The sequence below is a fragment of the Daphnia pulex genome, chromosome 2 (assembly GCF_021134715.1).
Source record: "Daphnia pulex isolate KAP4 chromosome 2, ASM2113471v1".
NCBI classification, from domain to species: Eukaryota; Metazoa; Arthropoda; class Branchiopoda; order Diplostraca; family Daphniidae; genus Daphnia; species Daphnia pulex.
In genome coordinates, this window is record NC_060018.1 from 787922 (window position 1) to 812450 (window position 24529).

The 24529-nt window shown below is 40.2% G+C and overlaps 4 protein-coding genes and 4 long non-coding RNA genes across 14 annotated transcripts; 3 read left to right on the forward strand and 5 right to left on the reverse strand.

Moving 5' to 3' along the window:
* Nucleotides 1-1707: 1707 nt before the first annotated feature.
* On the forward strand, nucleotides 1708-2159 carry LOC124188847. Its single transcript, XR_006872500.1, has 2 exons — nucleotides 1708-1802; nucleotides 1877-2159. It is a non-coding gene; the product is annotated as an uncharacterized LOC124188847 (long non-coding RNA).
* Nucleotides 2160-3869: 1710 nt separating this feature from the next.
* On the forward strand, nucleotides 3870-4886 carry LOC124188848. Its single transcript, XR_006872501.1, has 3 exons — nucleotides 3870-3937; nucleotides 4041-4369; nucleotides 4431-4886. It is a non-coding gene; the product is annotated as an uncharacterized LOC124188848 (long non-coding RNA).
* A 773-nt stretch (nucleotides 4887-5659) lies between these two features.
* Nucleotides 5660-6295, reverse strand: LOC124188849. Its single transcript, XR_006872502.1, has 3 exons — nucleotides 6137-6295; nucleotides 5938-6076; nucleotides 5660-5719 (listed from the first exon to the last, which is right to left on the reverse strand). It is a non-coding gene; the product is annotated as an uncharacterized LOC124188849 (long non-coding RNA).
* A 1234-nt stretch (nucleotides 6296-7529) lies between these two features.
* On the reverse strand, nucleotides 7530-7869 carry LOC124188850. Its single transcript, XR_006872503.1, has 3 exons — nucleotides 7812-7869; nucleotides 7648-7752; nucleotides 7530-7579 (listed from the first exon to the last, which is right to left on the reverse strand). It is a non-coding gene; the product is annotated as an uncharacterized LOC124188850 (long non-coding RNA).
* Nucleotides 7870-8753: 884 nt separating this feature from the next.
* On the reverse strand, nucleotides 8754-11579 carry LOC124188855 (bestrophin-4-like). Its single transcript, XM_046581766.1, has 13 exons — nucleotides 11424-11579; nucleotides 11167-11345; nucleotides 10939-10965; nucleotides 10738-10833; nucleotides 10596-10634; nucleotides 10364-10530; nucleotides 10150-10304; nucleotides 10014-10091; nucleotides 9792-9947; nucleotides 9616-9696; nucleotides 9378-9541; nucleotides 9063-9326; nucleotides 8754-8988 (listed from the first exon to the last, which is right to left on the reverse strand). Exons 1-13 carry the CDS (start codon nucleotides 11577-11579, stop codon nucleotides 8964-8966), a joined length of 1587 nt encoding a protein of 528 aa, XP_046437722.1. The 3' UTR covers nucleotides 8754-8963.
* On the reverse strand, nucleotides 11555-19852 carry LOC124188851 (paramyosin-like). Of its 6 annotated transcripts, XM_046581760.1 has the most exons (23): nucleotides 18490-18728; nucleotides 18257-18435; nucleotides 17984-18186; nucleotides 17741-17918; nucleotides 17391-17603; nucleotides 17028-17213; nucleotides 16766-16938; nucleotides 16603-16696; nucleotides 16281-16517; nucleotides 16083-16219; nucleotides 15858-16018; nucleotides 15660-15790; nucleotides 15390-15587; nucleotides 14997-15320; nucleotides 14743-14931; nucleotides 14475-14667; nucleotides 14230-14413; nucleotides 13982-14157; nucleotides 13732-13917; nucleotides 13385-13659; nucleotides 13133-13318; nucleotides 12690-12915; nucleotides 11555-12606 (listed from the first exon to the last, which is right to left on the reverse strand). In XM_046581760.1, the coding sequence occupies exons 4-23, from the start codon at nucleotides 17822-17824 to the stop codon at nucleotides 12224-12226; spliced, it is 3936 nt and encodes a 1311-aa protein (XP_046437716.1). In that variant the 5' UTR covers nucleotides 17825-17918; nucleotides 17984-18186; nucleotides 18257-18435; nucleotides 18490-18728; the 3' UTR covers nucleotides 11555-12223. The 6 variants fall into 6 exon arrangements, with proteins under 6 accessions (XP_046437716.1, XP_046437714.1, XP_046437713.1 ...); XM_046581758.1 differs by lacking the exons at nucleotides 18257-18435; nucleotides 18490-18728 and adding an exon at nucleotides 19714-19852; XM_046581757.1 differs by lacking the exons at nucleotides 18257-18435; nucleotides 18490-18728 and adding an exon at nucleotides 19709-19841.
* On the forward strand, nucleotides 19227-23845 carry LOC124188853 (tectonin beta-propeller repeat-containing protein-like). Of its 2 annotated transcripts, XR_006872504.1 has the most exons (13): nucleotides 19227-19655; nucleotides 19729-19985; nucleotides 20056-20178; nucleotides 20256-21114; nucleotides 21174-21566; nucleotides 21634-21987; nucleotides 22064-22177; nucleotides 22237-22446; nucleotides 22509-22746; nucleotides 22810-23012; nucleotides 23069-23191; nucleotides 23278-23539; nucleotides 23618-23845. XR_006872504.1 is itself a non-coding variant. In XM_046581763.1 (12 exons), exons 1-12 carry the CDS (start codon nucleotides 19227-19229, stop codon nucleotides 23323-23325), a joined length of 3351 nt encoding a protein of 1116 aa, XP_046437719.1. In that variant the 3' UTR covers nucleotides 23326-23576. The 2 variants fall into 2 exon arrangements, 1 of the variants encoding a protein (XP_046437719.1); XM_046581763.1 differs by lacking the exon at nucleotides 23618-23845 and having other exon boundaries at nucleotides 23278-23576.
* LOC124188860 (motile sperm domain-containing protein 1-like) lies at nucleotides 23235-24529 on the reverse strand. The gene is made up of 4 exons (XM_046581773.1): nucleotides 24278-24529; nucleotides 23842-24192; nucleotides 23614-23778; nucleotides 23235-23549 (listed from the first exon to the last, which is right to left on the reverse strand). The coding sequence occupies exons 1-4, from the start codon at nucleotides 24405-24407 to the stop codon at nucleotides 23518-23520; spliced, it is 678 nt and encodes a 225-aa protein (XP_046437729.1). The 5' UTR covers nucleotides 24408-24529; the 3' UTR covers nucleotides 23235-23517.

The window sequence follows — 24529 nt, forward strand, 5'->3', positions numbered from 1 at the left end:
TTGAGAGTTTTTACTTTTCGAAAAGTACGTGTTCTAATAATCTACTTTAATTTATTTTGTAAAAGCATGTCGAAGATCCTGCCTTTCTCCTCGTGATCGCTGCCATCCTAGAAGATGGGTCTTTGAGAGGGTCTCTACTCTATTGCAAGACACTAATGTGATGAAAACAGGAAATCTGAAATGGTAAATAATAATTCTCGAAAGAAAAATCAAGTAGGTTAGCATTTTAGTTTTGATGTCGAAGACAAGTGACATCTTACTTCGTGCTTCCAAATATTAAAGACAACTTTTGTGGAAGTTCTTTGTTCATATTGTTAAGAGATTGTTTATGATCCAACAGCACAGAAATTCTCTTCATTCTTAAAAACTAAATGAAATCTTCATGATCTTTGGTTATCTTACTGATTTCTTTTTCTCTAGTATAGTGTACATTTGAAGTAGATCATTGCCTTAACAACTAAGTGTTTGAACCATTTATTTTACAATTGTAGGCTTAAGTAAAACATCACTTACATTTTTTGTTTTTCTTTTTAAATTATATTATTGGTATCCTTTTTTCACATTTCATAATGTTATTGGTTCATTAATCCTCATTTGCTTTGTAGGATTCCATGGTTAGTTTGATGTTTGAGCTGTTTATGGTGTCGCTGTTTGTTATACAGTGGTTTTGCAGCCCTTTTCCAGTTCAGATGTCTTGAAATGGAGCTTATGCAGACTTGCAGTTCAACATCATGAATGTGTCATTTGCTTAAGTTGGTGTTTATGCAGTATATGCAGTGTTCAACAGTTGGATAAAATAGTCCAATGTTGCCTGATGGCTGTCGGTCTTATTTTATCGGTTGCATTTTGTCGATATGTCGTCTCTTGCTACCTGTATCGCTGTTGAGGTAATGCTTGATGTTTCGTTCAGTTATTGACTTTGAATTAAAGGCTCTATTCTTTTTTCAGCTGAATCGTTTGCTGCCGTTCCATAGACTTGATCCATTGGTAAAACTGAGGAGAGGTTGCTGAGATTCAAGACTCGTCAATAAATTATGTAGATGTAGACAAATTACAGGTGCATATCTGGGCTCCCTTCTTCAGTGGCCCCGTTTCCCTAAATAACCACTAACCAACGCCCGCCGGTGGTCACTCACTCGCTGCGACAACCAGGAGGAAGGGAGATGTTTGGTCGAACGGGGACTTGCAAGGCGTATGATTCGATGAAATCTGTTGAAGGGTCATGAGTCTAAGCCGGAAGCCTACTACGATGCATTGCTCTCACAATAACTGCTCTTCAGCTCTCTTCGCTCTTTTTCCGGGTTCTCTAAACCACGGCCGGGTAATCTCCCTGGTAGAGTCAGTTGGGCAGTGTCTCCCCCTGCTTGACTGGCTGCAGTTTTTACCGGACGGTTTGTTTAATAAATAAAACAAGTATAAAAAACCATATAATGTTTTCATTTTATAAATTGTTATTCATTAATTAAATATATATAGATAACGACTTGATTAACAAGCATATTTATACAACATTGTTTATTAAACAGACCGTCCGGTACAAACTCTTAGTTAGTACTATTGCTCAAAAACTGATTCTCTTGAATCAGCAGACTCGAGAGTTTATAGCGCAGTCAAGGTAGATATTTCTGAATGGTACCCGTCTTGTCAACTGCTAATTTCATGTTCTTGGTTTGACAGAAGCTGTGCTGTGTTTGTTGATAGTCTCCACCATGCACGCGATAATCAAGACCAGCAAGCAGCAACGTCTTGATCAAGAAGAAGAAAAGAACGGAGAAGCAAAGAACGACGATGTAAATAGCGGGGTGGGTACCGCTAAATTCATTCTTAGTTGAATGTCGAATCGCTAATACCATTGTTGGTTATGGACTTATGGTAGAACAGTTTTCCACACTGGTACGCTGTATGACGTCGAGCATTGCCAAAATGGAAGTGCTCTTTGAAGAACTGAGCGTCTAAATCAGTAAATCTTCTTCAGTCAGATGAAGCTAACGGATTCGGAAATCGTCGAAGAAGCAGAGGACATCACAGCTGAAAAAAAAACGCGAGTCAAACTCCTGTGGTTAAGTTCTGCAGCTACTCTCAAAATATTTTGTCTTGTTTGCTCGTGTTGATTGTAGACTGCTTTTAAATTATCTATCAGTGAAGCCCTAATAAGAGGTCCAAGAGAATTTGCAAGGTAATTATTTCAACCAATGTTTCTTTTTATTACTGTGGTAATAATTCAAGATGATGAAGTATAATTAGGTAGAAAACCTTTCTCTGAAAAGTTTAGGAACCATTGTTAATTTCAATTGGTATAAAGTGAGTTTTAAGCCATAATCATTTGGTATTAATTTTTATATTGGTTGTTGTAGACCCATTCCAATCCCCAGCAACGTAAACCTGCAGAAGGAAAGGAACGTAAAACTTGTCATGCAGTGGTGTAGAGGTTGGGTGAGAACGGGATGTGTTACATAATCATTTGGTATTCATTTTGATATTGGTTGTTGTAGACCCATCCCCAGCAACGACAACCTGCAAAAGGAAAGGCACGTAAAACTTGTCAAAAAGAGGTTGGGTGAGAACGGGATGTGTAACATAACCATTTTCATTTTGATATTGGTTGTTGTAGACCCATCCCCAGAAACTTCAACCTGCAAAAGGAAAGGGCAGTCCGCCTGTCCTTCACATTCGAAGGTCACGGAGATCATTACATAAAACGTGCCATGCAGTGGTGTAGAGGTTGGGTGAGAACGGGACGTGTTTCATCATTTTCAAGTAGCTACAATAGCCGCAAGGCTTAAAAGGTGAGGGTGATCAAAAAATCGTATAAAAGGAGAGAGAAAAGGCGAAGGTAAATCAGTCGAGGGAGCATCTCCGACACGGCAACAACTGCAGCGCTCTGTCTGTCATTTCGCATCCATGGGTAAATATTCTGTCTTTTACATAGAGTTTGGTTTCAATCCTTCTTTTTATTTGTTTATGTAAGCCTGTTATTATGTAATATTTATGTTAAAATTTATAATTGTCTAGCAAACTATGGCGTAGTGCTGCTGTTGTGTGTTGAATCATTGATGGCTGGGTCGACCACTGGTGTACCGATGTCTTCTTGGTATGGCGGATACCAAACCACAACGCCGCCGCCTTACTACCCAAAAGCAACTTACGCAACGACCAGTTACTGCACCGAAGTCTTCAAGTACTACACCACTAAAGCACCGGAAGCACAACTTACGATTCCCCGAGCCACTACACTGACGCCCTGAAGTATTACTCTGCCCCGAGTTACTACACCACCAAGGCGACGGAGGATGACTACGCCTGCTGCCCCATCCTCCGAAGCTCATACACCCAGGCTCCTAAGTATTACTCTGTTCTCATCTACTTATTGCACCGATTTTCCTAAATACTACTCTCTTCCCAGTTGCTACACCGAGGCTCCCGCTGATTGCTACACCGAAGCGGCAATGTACTACTCCGCCCCGATCTACACAACCATAACTGAGGCGGCCAAGTATTGCGCTGTCTCGACTTACTGCACAGAAGCTGCTCTTTCGTACTACGTTGAACAGAAATACTACACTGATGCTCCAGTTCACTACACCACGACCTACGCTACACCGCAGCCCCCAAGTACTACACCGAAGAAGCCGCCTACAACAACGCATGCTGCCTAGTTTACTACACCGAGGCTCCCAAGTACTGCATCACTAAGTCACCGGAATTCTACACGTCTATGTATGCTACCCCTGCCTACTACACCGAGGCCCCGCGTTACTACAACAGTGAAGCGCTCAAGTACTACACTACAACCTGCGCTTCCCCGAGCTACTACACCTACGTCCCGAAGTATTACTGTGCGTAAAAGGAGTCTTCAAAAAAAAAGAAAGGGCATTGCAGTTCGGGCACATCTGTCACCAACTGCTTTCCTCATCGTGTAACCGATTCGCAATTATGGGTAAATATTCTTATTTTTACATTGAGTTAAATATCAGTTACATTTTTTTCTATTTGTTAATATGCAATATTTAATATTAATGTTTCAATTTATTTTTGTTTAGTCAACTATGGCGTCGTACTCCTGTTGGGTGTTGTATCGTTGATGGCTGGGTCGACTGCTGGTGTAGCGATGTCTCCTTGGTATGGCGGAAATCAAACCGCAACGCTGCCGCCTTCCTACTCAACTTACGCAACGACCAGTTCCTGCACCGATGTCTTCAAGTACTACACCACCAAAGCACCGGAGTTTTATACCAAAAGTTACGCTGCCCCGAGCCACTACACTGATGCCCTGAAGTATTACTCTGCCCTGAGTTACTACACCATCTAGGCGACGGATGACACCACATGACTACGTATACTGCCTATCCTACTACATCGAGCCTTCTAAGTATTACTCTGTTCTCAGCTACTTATTGCACCGATTTTCCTAAATACTACTCTGTTCCCAGCTGCTACACCGAGGCTCCCGCTGATTTCTCCACCAAGACGGTCGAATATTACACCGAAGCGGCAAAGTACTAATCTGCCCCGATCTACACAACCACAACTGAGGCGGAGAAGTATTGCGCAGTCCATACTTGCTACACCAAAGCTGCGGTTTCGTGCTACGTTGAACAGAATTACTACACCGATGCCCCAGTCTACTACACCACGACTTACGCTTCACCTAGCTACAACACCGCAGCCTCAAAGTACTACACCGAAGGAGCCGCCTATTACACAACTACGTACGCTGCCCTACGTCGACGAAATTAAGTATTGCCCTGCTCGAAACTACTACCAAACTTCATATTTATTGCAATTTCCACGACTATGTCACCACTGCTCCGACCTATACACCGAAGTTCTGAAGTATTTCTCTGTATGTGTTGAAAGATTGCTGAAATACAAGATTGATTGATAAATCACAAGTTTCTATTTTCTCCTTAAGTACCTTTCCTCTTGCCGATAATTGCATGATGTGAGAAATATTTCTGAGTGCTATGTTAACTTACAAATAATTGATCTTGCCAAATACACTGATAAAAATTCAAACTCTTATTTTTACATTTCAATAATATTTAAACTCCTTTTTATAAATTCTTTTGTCATTAAATTTAAAGTCCAACAATTTTATTAAAAATTCAAAGTCCACCACCTAATTATTTCTGCTAAGTCCAGACTTTTGTTTTTGAAAAAAAATTTAAAAAAATTCCCCTTACACGAAATTTTCAAAAATTTTATCGCGAAAAAGATTGATACGAATATTTTATTGCATGCAAAATTTTATTTTTATAATATTCATATACATCATACACATTTTTCCTGTGGCCCCCAGGGGGGGGGGGCCTGTCGCTTTCTCTACCGCGATAATAACATGATGCAAGTTATATGCAAGTTATTATTTGTTTGGTGCAGAAAGCTTGTTTTATCTAGCAGTTCTCAACTGTTTCAAACCTGACATTGATCAGGTTGCCTCAGTCGTATACTGCATGATTGAATGAAAACTCAAAAGACAACAGATCAAACTTTTAACGCAGCAACACAAAATATCACTGGCAGAGCAATTTCATATGGCATGGATGAAAACGACAACACGAAATTTTTGAAGTCAGGAACCCAGATGGAACAGCTCAGCTACAACAGCACAACTTCTGGATTACACTGCAACCGCATGCTGCATACAACGGTTCAATCTGCCTTTGTCACACCTTTCACCATTTGGCTGCAACAAGGTAACCACCAGCGTTTGTTTTACCTGTTTAAGAAAAGAAAATTATTTTCGAGAAACACAACTGTGTACACATGCATACTCATTATAACAAAAGAATACAAAGAGTAACAGAAAAACTACGCAGTCCAACAGCATAACTGTGATATCTGATTCAAAATTTAGATAGTAGCGGAGCAAATTGGCCTTAGTCATGTTAACTAAATCTGTAGTACTTTTGCAAGACATTTTATCTAAATAATTACTTTTTCCTGTTGAATGGGGTGAGACGTAAGCCAAAAAACAGGCAGCGAGACACACGAGGCACGCCATTTCGGAAATGTACAGGCAATTCCAAGTCTCAGATGAATCATTTGGCAACTTGGTTTCTACGTGCTAAATTACCTGAAAATTTACACATCAACATTTTACATTCAATAACAATAGGAAATTCACAATAAATACCTTTTAATTTTCATCGTGAGAAACGTCACAACCAACTTCTGCTGCGTCTTGGATCAAAATGGCCGCTAAGCGTCCCTGAAGACACTCGCGCTACCTGGTGGACATTATACAGCCACTTATTCACAGCCACCTAAAAAAGAGGCTCCACCGACAATAGAACCCCAATATTTTAAATAAATTTAAAAAATTATATAGTTGGTAAAATTATAGTATGCGACAGTAGAACTCCTTATTAAAAATACCCGACAATAGAACTCCAGTGCACGACAGTAGAACTGAAGAACTCCACTACGCGACAATAGAACCCCAATATTTTTTTTTACATTATTTTCATATATCGTAGTGGAGTTCTACTGTCGGACACTGGAGTTCTATTGTCGGGTATTTTTAATAACATTTAAAAAAGGAGTTTTTATTTCTTTGGACTTTGGAGTTCTACGGTTGCCATACCATCTAAAGGACTGGCCTTAGATAGTCAAAATAGTCATAAAAGTAATTAAAAATACTATTTCTCTTTGCTTAAATTTAGCATGGAGTGTTTAGAAATCTACAGAGAACAAAGCTCACTTGCTTATTTTATGCTAATTTTCCGGAAGTATACCGGAAGTAAGCGATAGCTCCTTAACCATTGAGCTGTCGTCAAAATAAACCACATATTCGTGATCTCCATGAAATTTGGGGTCGATTAGGTGTAATTTAAGCGAAATCTAAATTTTGGCCAAAATCGAGAATTTTCCTGAACTATAGTTCAGGAAAATTTTCGAAACCGGAAGTACGCGTACGTAAAAAACACAACATGAACTTTACCCCAAATTTTACGAGGATCACGAATATGTGGTTCTTTTGTACCTCGGATGAATATTTACTAAACTACTGACAGAAATGACAAAACCGGAAGTAGAAAAAAAAAACACATTTTTAAAAATCTAACAAGTGAGCTTTGTTGGGGGAATAGTTATCGTTTGTTATCACTACAAAATTACCACCAAAAACGGTCGATAAACGTTTAAAGAGAAGTGCAAAGTTACTGAAACTGACTGTTTTGACAGCTAAAAATGATCGAAAAGCCATCTAGCGTTAGAAAAAAGAAACGTCCAAGTAAAACTTCGTTTGCGCGTAAGAAGGGCCTGATTTTGGAAAAACTATTACACAGACAGAGTTTAACTCAACTAGATTATTAGTAGATAATCTACGAAAGTAAGTCAATTGTCGGGTACCTGGGCATAATCCCGTGGTGAGTAACTGCAGGTGTGTAACAGCAAAGGGGGTAGCGACCACTGAAGTGTTTCAACTCGTCGGTGAAGTAAGACAAGTTGTAGCAGCAAAAGCAGTGAAGCTAGATGAGCGTACGTCGGGAAGATAAGGATGGAGCAGAACGTTGCTGGATGTCCCTCTTCCTTCATGGACAAAGGTCAGCATTGGCTTAAGGATCTATTACGTGCTCTGTAAAAAAAATGTATTGCATTAATGAATTGAAAATATAACAGTTAATAAAGCATTTCAATCTTTACCTATACTAACAAGCACACTGAAGATTTTCATGATAAAAAACCTCAAAAATGGAAATCACAGCAACCAACAGCCTTACTCCTTAGGTTGAGGTAAACTTCCTGATGCTAAAGAAAGTGTCATGAAGTATTGCAGTAGCGTGGTGATAGGTTATATTGATGCTTACCTTTATCATATGGGTGAATGGTGCTGAATTTAGTAAGGCATTTGACGTGGTGTGGTTGGGGTGGTAGCAGTAATGGGGAAATACCTTGTCTCCACACATTTGTATTCCATGATATGTGAGCTTCACACATGAGTTTTAGGCTTTTGACAACATGATGGGTCTATTGGAGTGACTGAGCGCTAAGTCAACTTTTTGGAATGACTGACAGTATGCATCTAAAATTTGAAAAAATAAGTTGGTACAGCATAAAAATAAGGAAATTAGGTCAAGATAAACCTACATATCATACGAAGTTCAATTTGGTATATGAAATCACAGGAATATAAGTATTAATTAGCATCCAATTGTTTCGCCCATTTTGCCTCGTTTCACAATATAAAACAACAAGGGCGACACTAGCAACATCTAGTAACGAGTTTTGAATCCTAAGTTGGCAATATTATTAAAAATACCCGACAATAGAACTCCATCGACAATAGAACTCCAATATTTTATTTAAAATACCCTACAATAGAACTCCAGTGCTCGACAGTAATACTCCAAACGCGACAATAGAACTCCAATAATAATGAGCTGTGACTGTGCAACCAACTTAAGATTCAAAAACTCATTACCAGATTTCGCCAGTGTTTCAATACTAAAAGAACTATTAACTAATTAAGAAACCGGAAAAAAGCAAACTGTTAAAAATCCGGATAAAAATCTGTCAAGAGAACTTTGTTGTTGACACCGTTACTGACAGTTACCACCCAAATTATCTTACAGGAAATGCGATAAATATGTTTATAGAGTGCTAGTAAACGTACCTCTTTAAAGCTTTTAAAAATCTAGGAATGCGTCTATCACTCTCATCATCAGTCAGTCATTAAACGAAATTGTTCTGAATACGACGCGAACAAACAGCTAGCTGAAATGCCAAAAAAGCAAATTTTGTTGGTAAAATGAAAATTTTAATGGAAATTTTATTTTGGGCTCTTGGCAAATTAAAGGTGGTTGCTCTCTGGGTGCAATTTATTTTAGTAACATAAATTAGTACGAACGTTAAAATGTAAATAAAACCAAAACTCCGTGAGCACACTTTTCCTAGAGCTACGTGATACTAGATAGATAGAAATAAATAAATAGCAGTATCTACCACATTGCAGCTAGCGTTCAACGTGAAACCACAAATAAAGACCTAAACCAAAGAACTAGTGATGTTGTATTAATTCATGAAAGAAAGCCTATATAAAGGGAATTAAATTACGCTACAGGTGTACGAAAGACTGTTCGTTATTTCCGGTGTCTATGTTTGTACGTCTTGAAGATACTTCGCACGAACCGCTTGATCGCTTCCAATATTTAGCAAACCATCGTTCGTCGGTTTTCTGAGTTTTTGCTCTCGTGTCATAAGAGATTTCTAGCGCATTGCTTTCAAAAGGAAAAGAGCCATCAACGTGATTCTTCTCTGGGGCCACACGAGTGGGACGGTGTAAAATGTTAAATGCGCTGATCATTCGACTAGAAAATAATTTGCTAATTATTAATTATTACCTCAATCACACAAAACATGAAGAAATTTGATACCTTAGCGTCATGTGTGAATCAAAAGGTTGGTTAATGCAGTTTTTCTTATCTTTCTGTGTGACACTTTGTTTTCTCTCAAAATTTCTTTCAATTTTTTGATCCAGTAACTCTGGGAAAGCTGACGGGCACTGATCTGATAAAATATCAGTACCTAATTGTATAACCTACTTGATTCAATTAAACGAAAAAACATTTTAATCTTGTATACCAACAATTTAAAAAAAAAAAATAATACTACCTGAGCGTGGCGATTTAGCAAGAAATCCACGTCAAAATGTTCATCACCATCTCCGTATGGACATATCATTTGTTCAGCTAACTGCAAAAAAACAATTAATTTTAAGAAATAATAGAAAAATATCATTTTTATTTAGTGGTTATCGGTCTGTCGCACCTGCGTTTTTTAGTTTATACCTTGAGTAATCCCATGTAGAAACAAAATTTTAGAACCAAAGAGAATCCGTAGTACAAATCAGCCGTGATACCATTTTCAGGAGATGTTGGGTCAACAATACGTTGATGACCCATAATGCAAGCGAAGAAAAACGAGTACACGGCCAAAGTCACAACCTAGTTAAGTTATCAAAACATTTAAATTAAACTTATAAGCTTTAGCATACTAAAGTACGTACTTACTTGTGTATAAATAAGTGGAATACTGATCCAAGAATAAGTCCATAAAGTACCGCATTTCCCGCGATAATCTAGCAATTCCTGAAGAAAGGCAAATTTCTCAAACTCGGCGTCGAGTTAAAACAACTTCATCACATACCTCCATAATTTGATTGACAGCGTAAGTATCTTTGACGCATCCTTGCATAAATGCTGCTTGTAAATTTTGAGCGAACCACAATCCGGGTAGCCAATACAAATTCACATTGGTTTCAATCGACTCGTAGTATATCTTTTCCCTTTTTGTCATAAATCCTGGAGAAATAGGCTGAAGTTAGGACGATGTTCAATAACAAAAGCAAAAATAAACCAACCTAATTTGACAGCCTCTTCCAGAATTTTTTTACAATTATTGTTAGTTCTTGACAGCGATCTTACCAACAGCACACCCATTAGATTACAATGGCGAACCAGAGTCTTCTTTAACTTCTTAGATTCAGCGTCATATCCATGCACGTAAGCGGCAATCGTCAAAATTAATCTTTGAAAGCATAAATATCTAGAATCAAGAAAAGTTATTGCAAGGCATTATATCGGATGCATTACCGGTCTGGCCAAGGTAAGGCCATGTATTGCTGCCACCATCTGTCCCAATAAATAAAAAATGTAATTAAAATTTGTTCGCACTAAAGTATTAACTATTCAAACGGATTGTTGGACAATACCCATGGTGATTGAAATACTCTACCTGGCAGCGACAGTGGCAACATAGAAACCCAGGATGAAGGGAAGAGAAATCATGTCCAAATATTGATCGAAGTAACGAACGAACTGTTCAAACAGCCTAAGTGTTCGAAAAATATTGCACCAATTATACTATATGAAGAGCGCCACATTTTATGAACCCTTCATTCATGCACGGTTAATCGGACCAGAAAGGAGGGTTTACCTTTTCCCATCTTCGTCGAGTGCTTTTCTATAAACGACCGTCAGAGAAAAGTACGGGATGAGCAGACAAATAAGTTCTTTGTAACACAACTTATACAGTGAGCTCCGCCATTTGAATAACAAGAATAAAGATTTGAAACCATCAAAAAGGCTGCACGTTCTACAATTTCTCCAGAAATTCCGAGACATAACTACTAGAGAATAAACGGGGTCCAACTAACATACTCACCTGAAACACTCAACTGACTGAATTTTCTCGACAGGCACGTCACGCAATACAACTGCAGCAAGGCGAGCGACCAGGTGAAATTTAACAAGCATGTGTGGCTTTATGTTGAAGTCCCCATCATATTTTTTCTCTGTAAACCTGTTTTGGGTAAACCCACCTTTTGTGGTCAGAAATACTGCCTGTTGGGAAAGTAAATAAAAATAGACATAAATGTGATTTAAAATACTGAACGTATTTTTTTAAAATAAAATACCTACGTTAGTTAACACCAACTCACGAAAAGAAATTTTGTCGCACGTTATCGGTATGTAAAACGAGTCACGATGCCTTTTCCTCAGCGGTCGAATACCAAACATATAAACATAGCATCTACTCGATAAGTCATACGTTTTGGAGCACACAATTTTTTTCATGTATTGCTCACTTGGCAATAATCTAAATACCGTACAGTGCTACTACGGACACAAAAAAAAAACACGCCATAAAAATCAAGTATTCCCACCCCAGAAAAAAAATTCATATGAGCCAGCAATAAAACCACAGGACATTTGGTGCGTTTTACGAAACAAATTTCGTCAATCAAAATTTTCAAATAGAGAGAAAAGAAACGTATCACTGGCGTTGTTTCCTGTGTGATACGTTTGCAGCGTTGGCAATTTCCTTCATCAGGATGTGTTTGGGCCGCTTGGATGTAGGCTACCTACCCTAGCTAGTTGACTGTACGATTCGATATCTCAAGAACAGGATTAACTAGAAAAAAGAACGTCCGCGTTTGAAATTATATCACATGAGTTAATGCAATCGGTAGAATGAGTGATATCGATCAACACGGGATGTGGCAAGTTCCTGACAAAAACAAAACTTACTCAAAGTATATGGCAATTTTGGACGAACTCGGAATAATAGCTCAAAAACCAAGAGTTAAGTAGAGGCTCTATGAGTGCTATTAAACTTAAACGACTAAGATAAACGTATTTAAAGAGAATCTCTGTTGAGGAGAGTTCGCTTTTTAAAATCTGACTAATGGGCTCTGAAATAGAAAAATATCAATTAGAGATCAATGGGGTGCTCCGTCGGGCCTAATGGGCGAGCTATCGAAACGACGAACACCTGAAACCAGGCCGTCCAAACGGGTCGATTCGCGATGAAGAGTTTGTGGACCCAAGGACGTGTGTGAGGCCACGGTATTGAGTGACGCATGCAACTGTTCCCTTAGACCAGCTGCGTTCCCTTCTGAATCGCGAAGGTGGCGTGACAGCTGCTGACGTTGACGTTCACGAGATGATAATTCTAGGCGAGTAGGCTCGTCACGGTTTGGTGCCGTCTCAGCGGCTCGCCGGGCTTGCAACTGCAGTATGTGACGCATCAAATCTTGCAAAACGACCTGAATAGCGTCCGGATCAGCACTGCTCGTCTCTCGCATTATTGACATATCGGAATCTGTAAATCAGATATAGCGTGAATTTTATGACAAACAGTTTTCTCGATACTACCAAGTCCTAAACAGTTAGCATTCTACACACCCATAGTAGTAGACAGCGGCTGGAGAAATCTGACGCCGGTTCCAATCGAGTCATGAGATTTGTTATTGATGTTACCCTGATGGGTGTCTTCAAGAGTTCGAATGAAGCGCTTCAAGGTGGAATAGAGGACTCCAAAACGGCTATTGAGCTCTCTTTTTTCAAGTTCCAATCGGTGCATTTGATCGGTCAAATCTTGGGCTTGTGAGTCGGCTTCACGCAAACGAGTCTGCAATACGTTTTACACGATAGAAAAACAAAAATTATGTTTTACTAATGAAGTAAAAGTAGGCGAACTTTCACAATGTAAAAACACCTTGAAAAGGGATGTAAAGACGAGGTTGTTATGACGAGACCGATGGTCTGTAGCACTCTAACCTCACTGTACAACACGTATGAACTATAGGGTCACCAAACTATCGGCTCGAAACAAGAAAATTCCTTACTTTCAAAATTCCAACTTCTTTGTCAGCTTCAATAAGGCGGCTATGGAAGTTGTGGCGTTCTTCTTCCAAACGCTTTGAGCGTCCAATGGTCTTTTGAACAGTCACATCCATCTCGTCCAGTCGCTGTTGGTGTAACGAATGCTGCGTACCAGATTGCTGAAGTTTTTGAGTATACTGCTGTTCCATCTAATCCATTATTAAGAAAAGGACTTGGTTATAAAAAATCATTTCGACAGAAAATGTTTCGCTTACCTGCTGAAAGTGCATTTTTATTGCTTGTGCCTTGTTCATATACTTGGTAACAGCTTGTTCTGCCAAAATAGTTCTATTTTGTTCTGCTTGCAGTTGTTCAACCAACGCTTCACTTCGTTCTTTCCAGCGGTTCTGAGCGTCCTGAGAGCGTTCTAGCTTTTGCTGGTTAACGTTCAAGTCCTCGGTGAGTCGGGCTACTTGCTGGTCTGCATCCTTGACTAAAGTGCGCAGGTGATGGATTTCGCGTTCAAGGACTCCGCGGTTCTCTTCAAGCACTATAGAGGGTGATCGATTAAATTTAGAGCCAAAGTATGAAAACCAAAACGTAAAGTGCACTGTTACAATACCTGCAATCCTCTTGCGTGCTTCTTCCAAACATTTGACAATGTCTTCCCGTTCAGACTCGAGCCGCTTGATCGATGTTTGAAACCCAACTATCGAGTTGCGCAATTCAGATCGCTCGTTCTGCAACTCGTCTAATATACCTCCTCTTTGGAGGCCTTCCTTGCGCGCATCGTCCCTCTGCGATTCCACTGCACGAGTATTGGATACATGAATACCGGTCAGCTATGAAAAACAGCAATAAAATACCCATACTTTTGCTAAGTTGAATCTGAAGCGCTTCCAGTTGCCTTTGAGCATCCTTCAGCTGTCGGTTGGTGGCAGAGAGTTCTGTTTTAGCCGATCCAAAATCCTGTTCTGATCGCTTTAAACTTTCGTTCGTCACAGCCAAAATTTGTTCGGCTGTCTGCATCTCTTTCGAGCGGCTTTCCCTGAGTCATCACCAATCAAAGATAAAATGATTCACAGTTTCACAATCGATGAGTTCAACTATCAACACTGACCCTGCAGAACGTAAATCCGAGTGAAGCCGCGAGATTTCTGAGCGAAAGTTTTCTACGGACTGACTATGCTCGGCCTGGAGTTCGGCCTCTTCTTGGCGTACACGTGCCAGCTCTTTTCGTTCAGACTCTAATTCAGCGGCGCAAGCGCTAAGTTTATCCTGGAGTGCTTTTCGTTCTCCTTGAACTACAACGGGAAGTGAAAACATTGGAAATACTGAGAAACGGTACCAAACAAACATTATTACCCTGGGCAAGTTGCTGTTGCTTTTCACTTTCTCGCTTGTTGAGCTGTTCTTGTAATTTTGCAAGCTGCTGGGCCATATCTTTTTGCATATCTTGGACAACCTTACTATGCTGGTTTTGCACCAATTCGATATGGCGCTTGTGTTCTTGTTGAACTTCTAGGAGTTTACTTTGTAAAGTAGCTTTTTTCTCAAGCTACAGTAGAACAATTGAAATTGAATGAAATGGTAAAACATTTCGTAATGATAACAATAATCTACAATTCTTTACCCTTTCTTTCTCTACACCATGCAATAGCAATGTCTTTTCGTTTGCGACATCATGCAACTGTTTGTCCAAGTCGTTAATATCTCGAGAAAGAGTTTTATTCTCCTCCTGGAGTTGAGCGACGGCATTGTTGGTCGATTCGTTTAGCTGCTGCAGCTCCATTAGCAAACTTTCTTTCTCCGCTCCGATCGCCTGTCCAAGACCACATGAATTAGTAACTAAACTCAAAGACCCATTATAGTAGAGTTTGTTCACACCTGCATTTCTTTTGTGACACGTTCCAATTCAATTTGAAGCTCTTCGTAACTGGTTTGAGTTGCTATCAGTGACACTTGAGTCAAATGGTTAACGTTCTGTGCTCCCAGAAGCTGTTGATGGACAGCACGAGTTTCCTCTTCCAGACTGTTTATTTTCAATCGAAGCCGATCAACTTCTTCCTTCCAAGATTGCTCCCGCTCTTTGGACAAAGTAAATTCGCGAGTAAGTTTTCCTATTTCTTCCATCAAATGATTGTTGCCAGTTTCAATTTCGGCGTAGCGTTGCTCCATGGATGATTGCTTTTCTGTCAACTGCTCATTAATCTAAGGGGAAAATAACAACCATTTAATTATTATTTCTGCAACATCTTACGGAAATCACAAACATAGTACCTGTATTAATGTTTCAATTTGTTCCTTGGTTTCCACGTTGTCGACGTTGGCTACGTTTAATGAATGTTCCAATGAGCTGTTGAAGGATTCAAGTCGTGTGCGTAACTCCTCAGCCTTAACCAATTCGTGCTTTAAGGCTGACACTTCCTCATTCAATTCTTCACGTTCTCTTAAGAAATCGGAACTCTCTTTCCTGATCTACTCAATCAATACATTTTTTCGTAACTCGAGTAATCATACAAAATTACACACCAATTTTTCCTATTATACCTGTTCAATATCTGCATTTAGTTTCTGTATTTGGGTTTCATCGAGAGATTTGTGAACTTGTAAGCGGCAAAGTGAATCCTCAACCGACATTTTTTCCATCTGTATACTTCTCGATTGTTCCTTTAAGGACCCTGCACGCAATTCATTTGTGGATTACTTAGAACACCACCAAATTAAAATTATTAGCAACTTAAATACCAGTTTTGTCTTCCAATTCCTTTAGTTGTTTGATAAGCTGATTTCGTTCATCCTTTGAAAAATCGAGTGCTACGGTCAACCGTGTACGTTCTTCACGCATTTGATCCATCTCCCTTCGGAGGCGGTTGAAGCGTTCTTCGAACGTTGAAATGTTGGTACGGCTGGAAGAGATGGACTCGGATTTTAAAACAAAACAAAACAAAAACAAAAAAATTAAAATCGTACCACATTTGGTTGTCGCACGAAAGCTGCTGAATTTCAGTCAGTAGCTCTGTGTGAGTACTTTTCTGATGGGCTTCTTCTTTCTTTAACTCTTCAAGGGACTCTTCCATGCGTTGGCGACTTGATTTTTCGCGATGAAGCTGTTAAACAATAGGGATTAGACACAATTAAACTGGGGTGCGGATAAGGAATGAAAGTTACTTCATCTTTCAACTTCTGCATGGCTTTCTCCTTTTCTTCTAGCTCTAACTGAATATTTTTATTTGATCGTTCTGCTTGCAGCACGCTCTCTTTCTGAAGTTGTTTCTCATGAGCCATCTCCGACAACTGGGACCGAAGATCTTTTAACTCTTTCTGATAGGCCCTTTCACGACTTTCAATGTCACCTTTGGTCTGATCCGTTTGCACCATTTTCTGTTGGAATTCGTTTACAGCGCTCTGATATGAAGAATAAACAGTTCGATTTACTCAGTGGTTAACTATTTAATTATTTTTGAATTGTTTATAAGTTTGGAACACTTACCTGGAGTTGTTGGATTTCACCTCGCCGTCGCGACAGAACAGCACGCACGGCGGTCAAGGTACTCTCTGCCAAAAGAGGCAAGTTTGTCCAATTACTAGAATAACAAACCAAATAGCGATGAAAAGATGAACATTTTGACACACAAGAACAATAGACAAGTTACGTTGCGGTAGTTTCTTCACCATCTAGTTGGACTTCGTAGTCAGGACTGTACAGATCAGAATCGTCAACAACCAGACGACCAATCGATCGAAGGGCACCCTCAAGCTTGACAATCAGCTCCTCCCACTGAGGTCCGTCGCTTGAATTCTCTTCTAGTTGATGGCAATGGCTTTGCTATAGTAAAGCGAATCGATTAAACAAGTTAGATTAGAAAGGGGGGATAGAGATAATGGTGAATCGTCCACTTTTCAAACACGACTAACCAACTGGTCGATTGTCTCCGTCAACGATTGAATTACATTCTCTCGGTCTCCCAATTTGTCTTGAACATGGCTATTCATTTCCATTGCAGATTCTACTCTGTTTGACAAAGACGAACTCTCACTGCGCGCTTTCTCGAGTTCTACTTCAAGGTTTTTTAGTCGTTCTGAGCAAGCCTCAAGCCCAGCCTGCAAAATAACCGGTAATAGAGTATTTAAGAAAAAACAGTTTAAAGTTGAAGAAACCAAAAAAGAACACATGCAAAAAGACCATTAAATACCCTCATCACGCTTGCTTTGATATGCATGAAAAGGTGAGCGGCGGTTGGGTTGGGTGCGGAATGTAATTAAATGTGGATAACTCACCCCAGTTGAACACGAAGGGCATCCCATTTGGGAGAGTAGTAAAACAAAATTACACGAAGCGTCGCGTGTCATGTTGGAGAAATCCATGTGCAATCGAGTCAAGATGCTTTCGACTTGAGCCCGCATATCCATATATTCCCGTCGAAAAGAAGTCATTTGCTCCCATAAAACGACCTGGCTCTCATGCTCGGCTAGATACTGCTTGACGTAGGTCTAAATTCAAAACAATAAAGTCATTGAGACCACATGATTTCAAACAACACCAAACAATTCGTTTCGTCATAACCGTCGGATTCATAACAGTCGGATTAAAATTTTTTAAAATTCATTTTACAATAAAAATTTCTTACATCTTGTACAAGTGAAGTTTCTTGGCCCTCGTCCTGCATCTCATCTTCAGTTCCGCTTTCGGTTGGATCACCAGCTGTAGACATGATTGACGCTCGAAAGGAGGATGACAATTTATCAGTTTCACTTGTGGATGGCAATGGATAGGGAAGTGAAAGATTTCCAAGGTTTATTGTGTTTCTAAGAATCATTGTTTAAATAATCAGGTTATAACCTTTACAAATGTTATCGTAAATATGAAATACCTGTCTATGCGGTCCTCAATGGAAGAGAAGATACACTCTTCTGAAATACTTTTCTTCTTTCTATCTATAGGAACAGCTAGATGGAAGCTAAGGATGTTGCAGATTTTAGTTACAGCTGGCACAGCTTGCAGTTCATCCCCGTTGTCTTCTCTGACTAGCAGAGAGGAATTCTGACGACTGGTGCAGACCGTCTCCTGCAATCTCTGTTAACAAGAATGGGAAGTTGATGGTAACAAGAGGTCAGTATAAAAGCCAACTGACAAAAACAGTGACCAGCAGGCTGGAAGGCACAGGAGGTCTACTTTAGCTTGATCAATATGTTGTCACCATGGAGACCATGTACTGGACTTGTCTGATAAACACCACAGCAGGTTGATTGTGGACAGAGGGATGAACGCATGCTAACAAACGATCGGGTGAATTGCTACAGTCATGCAAAGCAACAAACTCCCCTGAAGGAAACAATCGTCAAATCTGTAATTGTCTCCGTATAGTGATGGTCACACCTTTGTCAACTGCTCAAAGTTCTCCGTCATTGCAGCGGTCGATGATGTGTGGTCTGCGTTACCCAACTATACTTCTAAGGCAAAGAGCATCCTACACAGGTACATCAATGAATGTTTGTTTTCTCTCTGCATAGGATTCCTTCCTTTCCGCCCAAACACTGTTACTTCTTTGAAAACGTTGTTATGGGAACTCACATACAGCACGAGGCGACATCGCCAAGTCACCGACTATTTTTTTATTGCAACTATTGGTATAATTTATTACCAGGCAACAACTAATAAAAGCTATTCAAAAAAAAGCCCCAGTTCACGTATTGAAAAGAGACTTTTTTTTTATGCTCGCGTGATATTCTCGTTTTCTACTCTGTGTATAGATAAACATGAATTTGCCTTGCGGGCGTTGCGGAGTCTATTATAGTGTAGAGGTCGGAAGTATTTTACTATTTTTAGCATGGGACAGCTAAAATAAAAATACCAGGGGAATCTCAGCATAAACAAATAAACATGGAATGCAGAGTTTGAAGGCATCCAAAGAATGGACTCACCTTCTGTTGAGGTTTACTAACACAAAATTCTCAATTAATTTTTAGCTCTGGCGCATCGATAGTCAAATTCGGACGGCTCGATATTCGGACGACTCTCGAAGTAAAACTGTAGCAGACGCTCCTGAAGAACTATCTGTCAGATTTTTTTATGTTGGTGGATATTTATAGTTGTATCTGTTGTGTGCACCGACGATGGTGATCTCTGCTGTCAATGGAAACAGTGGAAGCATTTATGCCGTCACAACAGAAGGAAAAGTCATACAACTTTCGAACGGTTTGTGGTCTGAATTAAACGACGAATTCAACAAAGAGTTACGTGTTAAGCGCATTAGTTGTTGCTCGACTGCTTTGTGGGCAATATGTGGCGACCATCAAGTCCATTTGCGACTGGAGTCGGAGATCCCGATTCGTATCAGAGAGGAATCTTATGAAAACCAAAGATGGAACCCTCTTGATGGTTTCTCCAATAAGCTTTTACCCACAGACAGACCATGTTATTCAAGCCAAGATGGTCTGACTGACAGGGATCTCAAAAGAGTAAATTTGCCCAGCACAGCATGGGTGTGGGATGACCAGTGGCATCTAGAATTACTTCACGAAGGACAACATCTTGAAGCTGAGGTAAGCTCATTCGAACAAACACTATACAGTTAAAAGTGTGAAAAAGAACTAACCTTACAGTTTTGTATGGTAGGGTTGGATGTATTCAGTTGATTTTCCTCGAGCCTATTCTGCAGCAAAGGCTTGGAACTCCTGTGTTAGGAGGAGAAAATGGGTGCGAAATCGTCGATATAATGGCCTTCGTACTTGGGTCACCTTATCTCCAATAGTATTGAATGATATGATGGAACCGTTCATTGATATTGCAACTGGCGGATCGGAAATTCCTGGAGCTGTGGCAGGCTTTGTAGCTGTATGGGCAGTTACAATCAACGGTCTTTTGTTATATAGGTAGAAGTTTGCCCTTTTATTTAATTATTTGTAAGGTCTTTAACATTAACATTAAATTTACCTGCAACAGAGAAGGAGTTAACTTACTAACGTGCCCCGATGGCAGTAATTGGAGGAAGATTGAAACTCCGCAGGGCTGCGAACCGTGTCAAGTCAGTGTCGGTCCTCAAGGAGTTGTTTGGATTTTAGCTTGGTAAGTAAACAATAATAATTAATTGTCTACATTCGAAGGTTTAAAAAAAATTATGAAAATAACATTAATTTATGTAGGAATGGACAGTTGTTAACACGTAACGGAATAACCTGGAACTGCGAAACAGGCGTTAGTTGGTACGAGGTCCCTCCGCCCTTTAAAGGTATATCGTTCAACCACATCTCTGTGGGTCCCACCTCTTCTTGGGCAGTCAGTCGGGACAACGAGGTATGGTTGAGAAAAGGACTAGACTCGTCAATACTTGGTTCGAGCTGGACGGCAATGATTGGCCAAATGAATTTGGTTTTCACTGGATCTGACAGTCAAGTGTGCGGTCTTTTGATCCAAGATCAAAAACTATACTTGCGAACAGGCATAAAGAATGAAGAGTCTGGAGGACGGTCTTGGAAAATGCTCAAAACCGAAGACGTGACATTTGTTTGGCTAGCTTTTGACGGAAAAGGTTTCGTACAACGATTGGATGACTGTGCTGATTCCTATTGGGTTGAGCCTTGGAGGGGCCAAATATTGGAAAAGCTGCGGCAACGTCATAGCCAGTGGCAGGACAAATTTGCGGACTACTCCACTGCAGCAGAAACGACTGACTGGATCAAGAACGGGCGAGCTTTGTTAAATAATCGTTGGGTCAATCTTGGGTTGCGCTGCTGCAGTCAAGAGCCCTTGTTGGATGTCGAAGACTTGCGGTTGTTGGCTGTCGAAATCACTGCAATTCGACGTACTGAAAATCTGGGACTAGTCATCCACTATTTACTAAATCCACCGATTAAGCTGCTATTTGCCAGTGAAGAAGAAGTTGAGGATTGGGCAGCTCACCTGACCAAAGTGACACGCACGTCGCGACAAAGCACTGGAATATTCGCTGAATCGGTTTGGGCTTTATCGGACATGGGCGATCCTTTTGTTCACGAAACAAGGGTAAGAATATCTTAATGATTGCAGTGTTACTTATTTTTTTATTATAATTACTTGCACAGGTCGAAAAGGAGGATAAAGATGTTCCTTGCCAGATTGAAATGACTTCAGATGCATCAGCTAATCTATCGTCGCTGTTTATCCATGATACTCCAGACGGATTTTATCGTGGCTGTGGCATAACCATTAGCGGCATAGTGCCAGCCAACGCTTGTCGGTTCTCCGTCAACCTACAGTGTGGTCCAAAGATCCACCCCCAAGAAGTGTACACTGCCAAAAGAGATATAGCCCTACACATCAACCCGCGTTTTGACACCTCTCCTGGTTCCGTTGAAGTTGTGCGCAACTCCTACTCAAATAACATGTGGGATATTGAAGAGAAAGCTGGTGAATTTGATCTCCAGCCGGGAAACAGATTTACCATGTCCATCATTTGCCAGAAACAGCAATATCTAGTTAGTTGAACGAAAATGTTTCATTTAGTTCGATAACAATTGTTAACTTTCTCATTTTCCATCACAGGTCAAAATAAATGATGTCACCTTTACCTTCTCTTACAGGCTGTCGCCTTTCAGTGTAACTCATTTCGTCGTCAAAGGCGACGTCAACCTTTTCGATGTTTCCTATTCTATCCCAAAGACTGGCATACCTTCTCACGCTTTGTGGACCCAACTCGGAGGACACTTTCGACACGTTGAATCGTCATCTGGGGGAGTTGTCTGGGCACTTGGTCAAGATGGCACTTGTTGGATCCACACAGGTTTTCACGGAGGCGGGTTTTTTAAAGGTGTGTTCGGTGGAAGTTCACATGGAATCCATCCGCTCAGCGACGAGGGACACGTTAATCTTTACGAAAACCAAAGATGGAACCCTGTGGTTCGTATTAAAGATCGTACATTACACAACTTTTAAAACAAAAAGGGAAATTAATTTGGGTGATTTTGGGTGTTAGGCTGGATTTTCAGCTCGTGGTTTGCCCACTGATCGACCATCATGGAGCGACATTACTGGTCTTCACGCTTACAATAAAGAAAACATGTCACTTCCCAACCGAAACTGGAATTGGGTATTAATTTTCGATAAAGTTTAGTCGAACGCATTTGAGATTCAATTATTTTGACCTAGGTTTCCGAATGGTTGGTCGATTACCACCCGCCAGATGGAGCCGATAGAGAAGGATGGCAATATGCGACTGATTATCCTTCTCGTTACCACACATATAAAGGGTCCTTTGATTACGTTAGGCGGAAGCGCTGGCAGCGCAAATGTCGGTACACTAGTACTGGACCATGGTTTCAGTTTGGTCTCACTAAATTACTGGACATTTCAATGCAGGTTTGTTTGGTTTTAAAAGATTAAAAGGGTCGATACTTACATACGATTTTGTTTTTACCTAGGTCGATCACAGCGGACGTCCTGACGAACCATTGCTATTATGGGCAATCGCAGCTAATGGTTCAATTCTTCGGCGAGTAGGAGTGACTGTGATAAAGCCACAAGGTGAATCGTGGGAGGCAGTATTGGGCGAGCATGCTTTCCAATCCTTATCGATTGGGGTAGACGGGCGAGTGTGGGCAATTACTTCATTAGGAGCACCAGCCTTGCGGCACAGAGTTACTTTAGCAAATCCTGACGGTGTGTAAAAAAATTGCGCGACCTTTAAAATAAGGATTAAATCACAATATTTTACCCATTTAGGAGTGGCGTGGCTTTTAATGGACCGACCCGAGGGCAATCCCACTCTCCGTCAAATTTCCGCTGGCGACATTCAAGTTTGGGCAGTGGACTCACAGGATCGCTTGTATCGTCGTAAAGATATCGTTTCAATTCTGCCAGAGGGAACTTCATGGGAACTAATTGATGAACACGTTCTTCACGTGTCAGTAGGGAAGCACGACCAAGTAAGCTTTGGATTTTCAAGATCGGAGGGAACATCAATTATGACCAATTTCTTTAGGTTTGGGCTGTGCTGGATTTGAAGAACAACGAACCTAAAGTGAAAGAGAGGGGTTCAATTTGTATCCGAAGAGGAATTACAGCGTCCTGTCCTGGAGGCACTGGTTGGGAGTTTGTCATTGGGGTAAGTCTTGTTAACCATAATTACAACAACACATATACAGCCATTTCACAAAAATGTTGCATTATAATTTTTCTTCAATTTTACAGGGTGGTTGGAGTTTTGTCTGCAATCGGGGGCACGACATTCCATATTAATTTTCGCTAGTTTTAATTTTCATTTAAATTTTCAAAAGAGACCAGCCAATTTTAAAATTTACTTCATAAATTATCTGAATGGTTACTTTAAGCCGACTTCAAGGAATCTCATTGACGTTCATATCTCTCAAAGTTGGCGAACAGAAAGGTGCGCATTCATTGCGTACTTCGAACTTCTCACAGGAAGAAGGCTTACACCCGAAATATGACCATTGTAACCAGACCTTAATACATTAAAAATTCAAAATTAATTACTGACTCAATTTCTGAAATTTCCAATACACTTACCAAGAGAATAGGCAAATACCAGTTTCTGTTGTGAAGACAAGTGAAACATTGACCAAACAGAGGATGACGAGCCACCTTCAGCTTCATTTGAAGGCAACATTAGAGCTATAATACAAACAACTGCCACCACAATGGCAATATAATTTGGTCCAGCATTTTGATAACCTAGAAAATTATGTGCTTAGTAAAATCATTTGGAAAACAACAATTCAATAAATCTCCAACAACCTAATTTTCCAAGGCTATTTGAGGAAGCTTGAATTTGCATAGTTGAGGAGCTTGAGTCACTAGAAGAGGCTGACGGTACATCTGTGGAGAACTGTCTGAAGTTATCCAGACTAGTAGCAGTTGAGTCTGAGATTCCTGTCGATTTTCCTGGTAATAAAATAACTGGGATATCTTTCTTCCCTAACAACTGTCTGCTGTTGTGTTCATTCATTTGAATCCTGAACTTGTCCGTAACATGGTAGCAAGTTGGCAAAATAGAAATGTGTCGTATTACTATATCCATACAACAGTGAGGTTTTATAGAACCCTCAGGATCGCCAATCTGGTACTTGTGTGGAGCATTACACAGTACTATCAAAAGCATGCGAAAAAAGGTTAGGTTATCAGTGCAATTTTCAAGGACTAATACTAAAAGTGGTATCAGTTAACAACGCACCTTTGAAGTTTACAACAAAATCATATGGGTTGTAAACAGTGACCATTTGTTTATGTGAAGACGACTCATCAGCGAAGAAATTGAGCGAACTTGGGAAAACAAACACTGGTAACCGTTTCACCTCCGTCATTCTCACTTTATGTACAAATGACCCACTAAATATGATCTCAAATCTTTATTTTTGTTACGCAGTCTCTCGAGAAATACTCTCTTTTTTGTCCTTGTTGGACGATTCATAAACAAAGAACACGC